A 13,031-nucleotide genomic window follows, 5' to 3' on the forward strand; every position below is an offset into this window, starting at 1 on the left:
GCCAGAAAAATGAAATGAATTCACCAAGGTCGCAAAGAAAAGTGGCAGAGCCGGGATTAAAGCCCGCGGCCTTCTGACTCCCAAGCCCGGGCTCTGTCCGCTGAGCCTCGCTGCTTCTCTTGTATTAAGTATTAAGCGTTTGGGAGAGTACGGTATAACGGAGTAGGTAGACGTGTAATGGAGGAGACAAAAGTAAAAATGTTCACAAGCAGAGAAATTGACAGGACATTTGGTTATTTAGGTATTCACCAGGGCCGCGTGGGGTGGAAATTTGCAGTTTCTCATTCCTGACTTTCACTGTTTTACCATAAGATGAGGGGAAATTTTTACCTCAAGAGCTGTGCAGATGCTAGGCCTTGACCTCGGGGCTCAGTTACTTCATCTGGAAAATGGGGATTAAGACTTTGAGCCCTGTGTGGGACACGGACTATGTCCAACCCGAGTAACTTGTACCTGACCCCCATATAGTACAATGCCTGGCACACAATAAGCATTTTTTTTAAAAAAGGGCATTATTTAGGTTTCTCTGCACTATACGGTGCTCCCCATCAAGAGCCCGGGCTTGGGAATTAGTGGTTGTGGATTCTGATCCCGTCTCTGCCACTTATCCGCTGTGTGACTTTGGGCAAGTCACTTCACTTCTCTGTGCCTCAGTTACCTCTTCTGGAAAATGCGGAGTAAGACTGTGAGCCCCACGTGGGCCAACCTGATTACCTCCTATCCACCCCAGCGCTTAGAACGGTGCTTGGCAGATAGTAAGCGCTTAACAAATACCATCCTCGTTGTTGTTATTATTAAGACTTTCAAGTTGCATTTCTTTGGAGGAAATGGTAATTAAAATACGGCCTTGGTTCCCGTGAAGACTGCTTTCCTTCATTCGATAGTATTTATTGAGCGCTTACTATGTGCAGAGCACTGTACTGAGCGCTTGGAATGGACAAATCGGGAACAGATAGAGACGGTCCCTGCCCTCTGACGGGCTTACGGTCTAATCGGGGGAGACGGACAGAAACAATAATAATAAATAGAATCAAGGGAACGAACATCTCATTAAAACAACAAATAAATAGAATCAAGGTGATGAACCGCTCATTAACGAAATAATAGAATCGGGGCGACGTACATCTCATTAACAAAATAAATAGGGTAATGAAAATATACGCGGTTGAGCGGAGGAGTACGGGGCCGAGGGGAGGGGAAGGGAGAGGGGGAGGAGCAGGGGGAAAGGGGGGCTTAGCTGAGGGGAGGTGAAGCGGGGGGTAGAAGGCAGACTGAGCGTGGGTTGCTAAAGATTAAATTCTTCAGGATATTTTAGCTTCGGAGCCGTAGGGACACTGTGTGTTTTGAGTAGCCTTGGAAAACAATCATCTAGGAAAATGTCGTCAGAGTTTAGGCCCTTGAAAAGCAGGGAGAATGAAGAGTCGGTCCTGTGCGTGTCTTCAAATGAAGAAGCTCCTCTCTTCAGACGCCCTTCCGTAATAACACATCTAATCATCTTTCCTTACCAACCGGAATAGAGAGAGGAAAAGAGATCGGTTGGAAATAGAGCTGTGCTCCCGGCTTTATCGATTCACTGCAGTGACACTGCAAAATCACCAAGGCCAAGGTTTCCGGGGCCTAGGACCGCAGACCGGTCGGGTGGCTTTCTCCTACAACCCGGTGAAACCTAAAGACAGTCATTATCACCCTGGAGTTCCTTAAGCACTGTTATATGCGTTAAGCTCCAGGGTTGCTACGGCAGTCAGACGGGAAAAGGGATCCGTCCCGCGGAGAGGGTGAGGGAACAGATATCTTGTCCCCGTTTTCGCACGAGGAAACCCAAGCCCAGAGAAGTCAAGTGACTTACCCGAGGTCACGCTGCAGGCAAGGGGGATTAGGACCCGGGTCCTCTGCCTCCCAGGCCCCGGTTCTTCCCGCTAGGCCACGTTGCTTCTCTAGGGAGAGACTTTCTTCTCCTGACGCGCATCCAGGCTCCTCCGCCCTACCCGAGGCCCGGCTTCGTTGGCGAGAGGTGGGTACCGAGTGTCCGGGGTTTCTGCCGTTTGGGATTTTGGGCCTCGGGACTCCAGAACGGAAGAAGGAATGGGGCACTAGAGGAAGGCCGAAGTGGGGGCTCGGGTAACCCCGCGAGCCAGAGCCGGAGGGCGGAAGGACGGTCGGTGTTGTCCTTGGCAGCCGCCTCTCGAGATGAGGAGTCGGGACGCGGGAGGGAAGGTTAAGTGAACTGAGGTTGTTTAGCCCTCGGTCGAGTTGAAGAGGAAACCTAGTAACCGTCTCCGAGTATATTCAAGGGGTTTTTATGAGGAGGAGGCAGGCGAGTCACCTGGACCAGCGGCGGGACGGACAGGAAAAACGGGATGAGGTCAGAGCCGGGGATCTCCGCGGGGCCTGAGGATGGTCAAGCTGATGATCGACCAACCGGCGGTATTGCTTGAGCGCTCGTTGCCTGCAGAGCGTTCCGAACGGGAAGAACGCACTGTGCTGAAAGTCTCGGATAACTTGGAGCCGAGTAATAACAGTAACGGCGTGTGTTAAGCGCGATGTGCAAAGCGCTGTTCTAAGCGCTGCGGGGGATACAAGGTGATCAGATTGGCCCACGGGGGGCTCGCGGTCTTCATCCCCGTTTTACGGATGAGCTCACCGAGGCCCACGGAAGTGAAGTGACTCGCCCAAAGTCACCCAGCCGACGAGCGGGGGAGCCGGGATTAGAACCCAGGACCTCTGACTCCCCAGCCCGGGCTCTTTCCACTGAGCCACGCCGCTTCTCAGCCTCAGAGTAGACTTACGTAGGTCAGGTGAATTGGTGGAAAAAGCCATGACTTAGTGGAAAGAGCACAGCACTGGTAGTCCAGAGACCTGAGTTCGAGTCATCAACTGGCTGTGTGACGTTGGACAGATCACCTGAGCTCTCTGTCCAACAGTTTCCTCATTTCTCAGGAAGGATAAGATTCCCTGCTCTCTCTCTGTCTGATTATCTTATATCTACCCCACCGCTTAGGGCGTAGGAAGCAATTACTAAGTACCATCATTAACCGGACGTTCCTTTGGCACCCTGGTATCGATCTCTTCCCTCGAAAGGCAGGAGTCGGGAGTGACGCACCTCTTTCCGAGGGTCCGGAAGGAGCCCGTTTCGTCCCTCGAGGGCAGGGAGCGGCCGTGTTCTCTCCGCTGGCGTTCCCCAGGAGATTAGTCCGGTGACTTCGATCCAGGGGCTACGCGCCATAAATCACGGTAGCGCTTTGTGACTAAAATTCCAAATTCCAACATCTTGATTGGTTTTATTCAAGGACCCGTGTGACTGATAATTTCCCAGATAAAAGGGAAATTGCCTGATCGGCGTGTTTGACCGAACCCTGGGGTTTGAGCTCGTTCTATCTCAGGAGGCAGCGGGAAGCCGACAGAGAGCGGAAAGGAGTCGAGTCGGGGTCCTATCGATATTTTGCCGGCTTGGTGAAGCCCTACCCCGACATTACCCCCTAATAAACCCTTGCTCCCTGGACCCCAGATCATTAGATTCTTTCCATTCCTTTCAAGGAAATAATCATTTGGGTTTTCCCAGTTAAGAGACTCTCCTCCCGCCGAGTGGCATCGTGACTTTTTTTATTCTTGGGAGCCCTCGAGAATTTCACGAGACGTTGGCCTTGCCTAGCTCCGTTCTGCAGCGTCTAATTCATCGGGAGAAAGGGGGCAAATTGGAAAGAATCCAGAGCGGCGTAGGGGGCGGTCCAAGATGGCGGTGCTCAGCACCACCCTACTGATAGTCGTGGTGCTTCTGAAGTGCCTAATCTGTGCCAGGCACTGTACTAGACGCTGGAGGAAGAGTCGAGATATTCGGGTCGGATAGAGTCCCTGTCCCGTGTGGGGCTCAAAGTCAAGAGATGGAGAAGCGGCGTGGCTCAGTGGAAGGAGCCCGGTCTTGGGTTCATGGGTTCGAATGCCGGCTCTGCCGCTTGTCAGCCGGGTGACTGCGGGCAAGTCGCTTAACTTCTCTGTGCCTCGGTTACCTCGTCTGGAAAATGGGGATGAAGACCGTGCGCCCCACGTGGGACAACCCGATTGCCCTGTATCTCCCCCAGCGCTTAGAACGGTGCTCTGCCCATAGTAGGCGCTTAACAAATACCAACGTGATTATTATTATTAAGAGGGAGGGAGAGAGGGTAACGTGGCTTAGTGGAAAGAGCACGGGCTCGGGAATCAGAGGACACGGGTTCTAATCTCAGTTCCGCCACTTGTCTGCTGTGTGACCTTGGGCAAACCACTTAACTTCGTGCCTCGGTTACCTCATCTGGAAAATGGAGATTAAAAGTGTGAGCCCCAAGTGGAACGACCCGATGATCCTGTATCTACCCCAGCTCTTAGAACAGTGCTTGGCACACAGGAAGCGCTTAACCCACACCGTAATAATAACATAGTAAGCGCTTAACCCATCCCGTCATTATTATCATTCCCTACGGGCGGGCGGTACCTATTAGGTGGCCTACGTCGTCGTCATCGACCCGGTTGACCTTAATCTGTGTGTTCCGAAATTATCGGGGGAAGAAAATTATAGTCCGAACCTGATAAGTGTGAAGGTCATGCGTTAGACTCATCCTGTGTGGGTGGTATGTTTGCCGGGGAATCCAAAGTCCTGAAAGCGTTTATCACTTTTCAATCTACAATGCCCGGCTAATTACTTTTTTACAACATCATTTTCACTTAATTAGGTGTTCTTTTCTCCATTTGGAGCCAAGTGAGCGTAAGGACCTAGGTGGGAAGTGTGAAAAATAAATTATTCAATCGGAGAAGACTGAAGCACATGTAGGAAATCCCCGGGGACTGATTTTAAATGGAAACTTCCTACAGAACAAGATCGGGGGTTTTCGTAAAGATAAATATTCCCTCAAAGCTTAAGCTGTCGTAAAACCACGCTTAGCTCAGAATTCAATTAATGGCATCAGCGGTGTCGGGAAGCGGCGTGACGTAGTGGACAGAGCGTGGAGCTGCTCGTCAGAAGGCCGCGGGTTCCGATTCCGGCGCCACCGCTTGTCTGCTGTGTGACCTTGGGCCGGTCACTTAGCTTCTCTGTCCCTCAGTCACCTCGTCTGTACGGTGGGGATTGCGACCGTGAGCCCCTCGTGGGACGGGGACTGTGACCCACCCCATTACCTTGTATGGCCCCGCCGCTTAGCACGGTGCCTGGCACTTAGTCGGCGCTTAACAGAAACCACTATCGGTATTAGTTGTGTCATCGTTACCCCCAGTGAACTTGGCCTGCTGTGTACAGAGCACTGTACTGAGCGCTAGAGACGCTCCGACAGAGATATCGAAAGAGCCTCCACCCTTGAGAAACTTACAGTGTAAGTACAGAGCAGTAATAATAATGTTGGTATCTGTTAAGCGCTCACTATGTGCCGAGCACTGTTCTAAGCGCTGGGAATCGGGTCGTCCCACGTGGGGCTCACGGTCTTCATCCCCATTTTCCAGATGAGGGAACCGAGGCACCGAGAAGTGAAGTGACTCGCCCGCAGTCACCCAGCCGGCAAGTGGCCGAGCCGGGATTCGAACCCATGACCTCGGACTCCAAAGCCCGGGCTCTTTCCACTGAGCCACGCTGCTTCTCATTTTAAAATGGGGATTAACCGTGAGCCTCACGTGGGACAACCTGATCACCCTGTATCTCCCCCAGCGCTTAGAACAGTGCTCTGCACAGAGTAAGCGCTCAGCAAATACCGACGTTATTATTCCAGAGCTTAGAACGGTGTCTGGCACATAGTAGGTGCTTGACAAATACCATCATCATCATTTTTCTCATTCTTATAAATCCCAACGCCTAGTACAGTGTCTGACACACAGTAAGCACTTCGAATTATTTTAATTATCGTTACGAATCCCATTGCCTAGTACAGTGGCCGGCACACAGTAAGTGCTTAACAGGCACCAGTACCGTCGTCATTATCGATATTACTCTCCGTCCCCGCGGTTAGTACAGCGTCTGACACACAGTAAGCGCTTGACAAGTACCATTGTTATTATTTTAATTATCATTATGAATCCCAGCACTTGGCACGGTGTCCGGCACGCGGCCAGTGCTTAACAAGCGCCAATAGTATTATCCATCCCAGCGCTCAGTACAGAGTCCTGCGCACGGTAAGCGCTTACTTAACCGGTACCATCATTATTACTGTTATTATTATCATCCCCCGTCCCGGCACTTAGTACGGTGTCCGGCACCCAGTAAGTGCTTAACAGGCACTGTTACTATCATCATCGTCATCCCACCCAGCGCTCAGTACAGTGTCTGGCACACAGTAGTCCCTTCACGAACACCAGAGTTGTGATTATCGCACTCGCTGGAATCGCCGGACGTAGTCGAGGGCCCGACGGCCCGTGGGGGCTCAGCAGCTGCTCTCTCTGCTCCTCTTGGGCTCTCCGGCGGCGATGGGGTCGGCGATCTTTTGATTTTTGCCCCCGGCCTCGTGAGCGGTTGTTGGGAGTCGGGTACGGCCATAAACCGGCTGAACTTCGAACTCCCCTTCCCTTCTCCGACCCCGAGGAGCCGGGCCCACCGAGTCTCTGGGATCTTCCCACCGGAGGCCCGACCGGGGCCCCTCTCCACTCCCTCGGCCCCAGAGGCCGCCCCCGGAGGACCGCCGCGTGCCCCGCGGGTCCCGAGGCCTCCCCCGTCCCCCGCGCTGCCCACGGGCGCGCCCCCGCCCCGGGCCGGACCCGAACCCGGGACCTCAGACCGGCCCCGTCACGCTCCCGGGCCTCCGGCGCGGCCTGGGTCTCGACGGACGCGGCGTTGGCGGGGCGGAGGGATAGGCGTGGGTAGATGCCTCCGTAGCTGTGATCGATTGATTTATGTGCGTGTGATGCGCGCTATTCGTTTAATCGTATGTATCGAGCGCTTACTGTGTGCGGGGCGCTGTACTAAGCACTCGGAGAGGACAGTCGGGCAACAGATAGAGACGATCCCTGCCCGACGGCGGGCTCACGTGGAAAGCGGCGTGGGCTACTGGCAAGAGCCCGGGCTTGGGAGTCAGAGGGCGTGGGTTCTAATCCCGGCTCCGCCACTTGCCCGCCGGGCGACCTTGGGCGAGTCGCTTCCCTTCGCCGGGCCTCAGTGACCTCGTCCGTCAGATGGGGGAATGAGACCGTGAGCCCCCCGTGGGACGGGGACCGTGTCCAGCCTGATGAACTTGTATCTATACCCCCGTGCTAAGAACCGTAAGTGCGGCGCGGCTAAACAGATACCATCGTCATTATTCTGTCTCTCTCCCCCTCCGGACTGGGAGCTGGTTGTGGGCAGGGAATGTCTGCTCGTTGTTGAATTGTACTCTCCCAAGCGCTCAGCACAGTACCTTGTACACGGTAAGCGCTCCGTAAATCCGACTGAATGGATGTGGAGAGGGTCTTAATGGTGTTGGCATTTGTTAAGCGCTTACTATGTGCAGAGCACTGTTCTAAGCGCTGGGGAATCAGGTTGTCCCACGTGGGGCTCACAGTCTTCATCCCCGTTTTGCAGGTGAGGTAACCGAGGCACAGAGAAGTGAAGTGACTCGCCCGCGGTCGCACAGCTGACAGGTGGCAGAGCCGGGGTTCGAACCCATGATCTCCGACTCCAAGGCCCGGGCTCTTTCCACTGAGCCGCGCTGCTTCTCTAGGGTGGGGTCAGTTTGCGACCCGAAGAGGGGGGTTCCAGCTAGCAGAAAGGCCTCCCATCTCACCCCCCCATCTTCAGCACTCGCCACACTGCTTGGCACAGAGTAAGCGCTTAACAGATACTCTAATCATTATTCATGATTATTCATCCTTAATCATGAGAAGCAGCGTGGCTCAGGGGAAAGAGCCCGGGCTTGGGAGTCAGAGGTCATGGGTTCGAACCCCGGCTCTGCCATTTGTCAGCTGCGTGACTACGGGCGAGTCACTTGACTTCTCGGTGCCTCAGTCGCCTCATCTGTAAAATGGGGATTAGGACCGTGAGCCTCACCTGGGACAACCCCATGACCCTGAGTCTACCCCAGCGCTTAGAACGGTGCTCTGCACATAGTAAGCGCTTAACAGATACCAACATTATTGGTAAATCCCATGAGCCTACCTCATCTTATCAGAGAAAAGATCCGTACATCGTCCTGTCACGGACAAAAATGCGGCGTTGTTTATAAAATAAAATGGGTAGTCGTGAGAGCCCATTCTAAAGGCAGCCTATTGATCGATGGCATTTATTGAGCGCTAACTGTGTGCAGAGCACTGTACTGATCGCTTGGGAGAGTCCAATATAACGGAGTTTGGCGACACGTTTCCTGCCCCCGAGGGGCTTACAGGCTAGAGGGGGACGCAGACGTTAGTGTAAATAAATGCTTATAATTCAATTTATTTTACTAATGTTGTGCATACATCTATAATTACATTTATTTACATCGATGGCATCGATGCCTGTTTACTTGTTTTACTTCTGACTGTGAGCCCGTTGTGGGCGGGGATCGTCTCTATTTGTTGCTGAATCATACTACCTAAGTGCTTAGCACAGTACCCCGCACACGGTAGGCGCTCAATAAATGCGATTGAACGAATGAATAAAGATTGATCTGAGCAAAGGCTGAGCTGTGAGTGCATTGAGGAGAACGCCAGTGAATAATAATAGATCCCGGCCTCGTTATTCTCGCTGTCGGTATTATTCTCGTGATCGTTATTTTTATGATCATTTGGGTACTTGCTAAGCGCTTGCTATTTGCTCCTCTGCCCCTCCCCGCTGCGTCGCCCTGACTTGCTCCCTCTGCTCTTACCCTCTCTCCCCGCCCCACGGGACTTATAAATAAATAAAATGACAGATAAATACATAACGACGTCTATCCCCATGTCGGTCGGTCCCCCTCTAGACTGTGAGCTCGTCGTGGGCGGGGATTGTGTCTTTTTATTGCCGTACGGTACTTTCCCACCCGCTTAGTACGGTGCTCCACACACAGCGTTCGATAGATACAATACAGGTACACACCGGTGGACCCGATCTCCGGCCCACACGGGCCTCCCGGGCTAAGTAGTCTGACGACAGGATGTTAATTCCTCATTTTTCCCACTGGAAGTCCAAAGGATCAGCGACCAGAAACCTCGAGCGTCAGCTGTCCCGGTCACCCTTCACGTCGACCAAGACATTAGTCAATCCTCATCATTAACGTTTACAACGTGTTTGTTTACCGGTGTGTTTTCTTAAAGATTAACTTGCCTCTCGGAGTTCCTCAATGAACAAGACTAGACCCTCCCAATCTGACCCGCCCCCGTCTCCCGCCCTCCCTAAGCGTGAGGAGATTTCCATTTATGAACGTCCCCTATAAATATACCCGTCCCCCGGCGAGAAATAGCCCAACCGCTTGGGTAGGACTTCACGGAGCTCAGCTTTCTAAAGGACAGAATGAGCAAGAGGTCGTCCCCTGGGACCCGTCACCCTCTCAGTAGTTATGAAATCCTGCTGTCTGCCCTTTTTGTCGCTTCTGCGCTTGTCAGCGTCGGGTTACTGGTGGTCTCGTGGCTGGCCGTCCGCGACTCGGAAACGGGTGAGTCCTCAGATCCGTCTACTGAAAGAGCTGGATTGGAAATGTTAGCCGTAGCGATTCTGCGTATTGGACACCCCCCCCCCCCCCCGAGTAAGGTGCTCGGCACCCAGAAGGCGCTCGATGAATGCCACTGATCGATTGAAGAATGGGTGAAGTGTGGGGAAAAACCCTAGAAGCGTTGGAACCTGAAAACGCTAAAGGGGACCCGTAAGCAGAAGAAAGTCAAAGTCCTCATCGCTGTGTTGAAGGGAAAAGGAACGCAGCCGGTCTGAAGAAGTGTTCGCCGAGTGGATCGAGACGTGCCGAATGTTTGGGGAGAGAGAAAAAAATATCTTTTGGAGAGCCGGGGGAACTCTAGAACCCTACCGGATGATGTGATTTTTTTTCTTCTAAATGTGAAAAACTGGAAATAGGGCAAAAAATGGTTTTACATCTAGTAAGTCAAGATAGTATATCGATAAATCACTTCAAGCAAGGGTAGCTTTTTTGGTGGATTTGTACTAGCAGTCAGTCTCTAGTTTCAATGAGTTGGGTTTCCTTATATCCGTCTGTATCGCTAATATTTGGACTAGATCTAGAAATAGTGACATATACAGATATATACAGATATGGAAGCAGCATGGCATAGCGGCAAGGTCATGGGTTCTAATCCCTGCTCCGCCACTCGTCTTTTGTGTGACCTTGAGCAAGTCACTTCTCTGTGCCTCAGTTCCCTCATCTATAAAATGGGGATTGAGACTGCGAGGCCCACGTGGCACAGGGACTGTGTCCCACCCGATTTGCTTCTATCCACCCCAGCACTTTGTAGAGTGCCTGGAACATAGTGAGCGCTTAACAGACACCATAATTATTATAATTATAGAGCGATGGATTCAGATATATCATTCCAACCGGGGCACCCCGACTTTCTGTCCGTGCCAACCTGGATGCTGATTGGCTGGCACCAAGAGATGGGGGCACCCAGACCGGCCGATTGGAAACCCCAAATCCCGGCAGGATGGCGGGCCGACGGACGGAGAGTCAGCAGGCGAGACGCGGAAGGGCGACAGGGAGAGATGGAGAAAAGAACTAGAGAAGGGGGGAGACGGAAGCGGGGATGAAGGGAGAGGAAAGGAGCGGGGAGGTGAAGAAGGAAAGGCTGGGTCACCGATCGATGGATTGATCTGACGGAGAAGAGCCACCGGGAAGAAAGCGGAGAGACGGGATGCAGGGCCTACAAGTCTAGGAGCAGGGAGTGGGATCGATAGGTAGACATGGATTGTTCAGAGAGGGAGAGACGGTCAAGAGGAGAGGCGACGACGGGGAGGAGAGTGACTGAAGATTTGGAGGAGAGGAAAGGAAATGGGAAAGAGAAGGAAAACCTCCTCTTCTTCCTCACCTTAGCCGAGACGGGATTTTCCTCCTGGCTTTTAAAGGGAATTTCCCTCCTCAGTGCTTCCTTCCTGATTAGCGACAGTTTTTCCCACTAGATTGCAATTAATCAATGAATTTACTGTGGTATCGGTTAGGTGCCTACCCTGTGGCGAGCACTGTTCTAAGAGCTGAGGTAGATACAAGGAAATCAGGTTGGACACGCTCCATGTCCCACTTACGGTTTACTGTCTTATTCCCCCCATTTTATAGATGAGGTAACTGAGGCCCAGAGAAGTGAAATGGCTGGCCCAAGGTCACACAGCAGACTAGTGGCGGAGCCGGGATTAGAAACCAGGTCCTTCACGGCCTAAGTGGAAATCGGGCCTGGGAGTGTGAGGGTTTTGGTCCTAATCCCGGGCTCCGCCGCTTAACCGCTACGTGATTTGGGGGAAGTCCCTTCACTCACTCCCCTCACTCTCCTCAACTACGAAATTGGAATTTAGTAACCGTCACCCCTCCTACCGAGAACCTGAGCCGCAGGTGGGACAGGGACCGGGTCCAACCCGATTAACTTGTATTTCACCCGGCGTACGGTTCAGGGCTTGGCACGTAGTAAGGACTTCAGAAATGCCTTTCGTTATCGTTTATTAAGAATCCTACCTATATCCCTGTTGAAAGAGGGGGCAAACCTCTCCCCCTTGACCGGATCTCCGTTACTCTCTTTCTCGTGGAATCGTTCACGGACAGAACCCGGTACTGGCCACGGAACCAGGGGAACCTTCAAGATAGCGTCAGGGGCGTCTTTCAGCCCAGGCTTACGAGACAATTCATCGGCCGACTTCAAGATCCTGGCCTTTGACGTGCAGCAGATGGTAGGATGGGGGGTCAGTCCCTTCCCCTCTCTCGTCCCTTTCTCTCTCCCTTTCTCCTCTCTCCTCCTTCTCCCCCTCGCATCCTCGTCCCCTCCCTTCCTCCCTCCCTCCCCCTCTCCCTTCTAGACTGTGAGCTCACTGTGGGCCGGGAACGTGTCTCTTTATTCTTATATCGGACTCTCCCAAGAGCTTCGTACTGTGCTGTTGCCCGTAGTAGGCGCTCAATAAAAACGATGGAATGAATTCCCTCCCCGCCCCATCCCGTTATTGAGATGCCATAGAACCGACCTTAACGGATAATAAACCGCGTTCCAAAAGCTCTGTAACGGTCGGTAACCTCTTCTTCCCGTTCCCCTTTCTTTAGATAGATGAAATCTTTCGGGCAAGCCACCTGAAGAATGAGTTCAAAACCTCCCGAGTTCTGCAGTTCAGGTGAGCGCGGTTCAGTTTCCCCAAGACGTCCGCCATCGCCGAGCGCCAACTAGGCCGGGCCCAGGCCTGCGGCCGGGCTTCTTTATCCCCCCGAAGCCGGTAGCGTCCATCCTTCCTTTCTGCTCCCACGGGGTCTTCTCAGAGAACTCTCTGTGTCCTGGGTTCCAGGATCATCTCCTTAGGTGAGTACCGTGGTGCCTGCCGGCCTAGAACCGTCAATCCGAAGTATTTTTGAGCGCTTGCCGGGCGCGGAGCGCCGTTCTAAGCTCTTTGGAAAGTACCGGACAGCGAAGTTGCCTCAAGAGGACAGGATCTGGAATTTGGCTAATGTCAACTGCCTCTCATCTGTTTGAATAAGGTTTAGCATGAGAAGCAGCGTGGCTTAGTGGAAAGAGCCCGGGCTTAGCAGTCAGAGGTCATGGGTTCTAATCCCGGCTCCTCCGCTTGTCAGCTGCGTGACCCTGGGCCGGTACTTAACCTCTCTGTGCCTCAGTTCCCCCATCTGTAAAATGGGGATGAAGACTGCGAGCCCTACGTCTATCTTGCACCTCGTATCTACACCCAGTGCTTAAAACAGTGCTTGGCACATAGTAAGCGCTTAACGTATACCAACCTTATTATTATTATCACGGAGGCCAAGAATTCTCGGGCTCTGCCAGTTAACCTCAACTTTGAAGGCACCACTCTTTTGTGACGTGAGACAGGAGGAGGTCCGCTTGCCAGCTGGGTGACCTTGGGCAAGTCACTTAACTTCTCTTTGCCTCAGTTTTCTCATTTGTAAAAGGGGGACCCAGTGCATGTTCTCCTACCCTCTTAGACGGTGAGTCCTGTGTGGGTCCCGATT

The 13,031-nt window shown here is 52.8% G+C and overlaps 1 protein-coding gene across 1 annotated transcript in view; it reads left to right on the forward strand.

Annotated features, from left to right (window-relative positions):
- The window catches only part of TMPRSS15 (transmembrane serine protease 15), a 62,193-nt gene that overhangs the window by 14,560 nt on the left and 34,602 nt on the right, over positions 1-13,031 (forward strand). Inside the window, exons 4-6 of the mRNA XM_039914552.1 lie at positions 9,356-9,530; positions 11,631-11,755; positions 12,120-12,187. Coding sequence (XP_039770486.1) covers positions 9,356-9,530; positions 11,631-11,755; positions 12,120-12,187 — 368 coding nt within the window. The remainder of the gene's footprint in view (positions 1-9,355; positions 9,531-11,630; positions 11,756-12,119; positions 12,188-13,031) is intronic.

This window comes from Ornithorhynchus anatinus, chromosome 17 (assembly GCF_004115215.2).
Source record: "Ornithorhynchus anatinus isolate Pmale09 chromosome 17, mOrnAna1.pri.v4, whole genome shotgun sequence".
Classification (NCBI taxonomy): Eukaryota; Metazoa; Chordata; class Mammalia; order Monotremata; family Ornithorhynchidae; genus Ornithorhynchus; species Ornithorhynchus anatinus.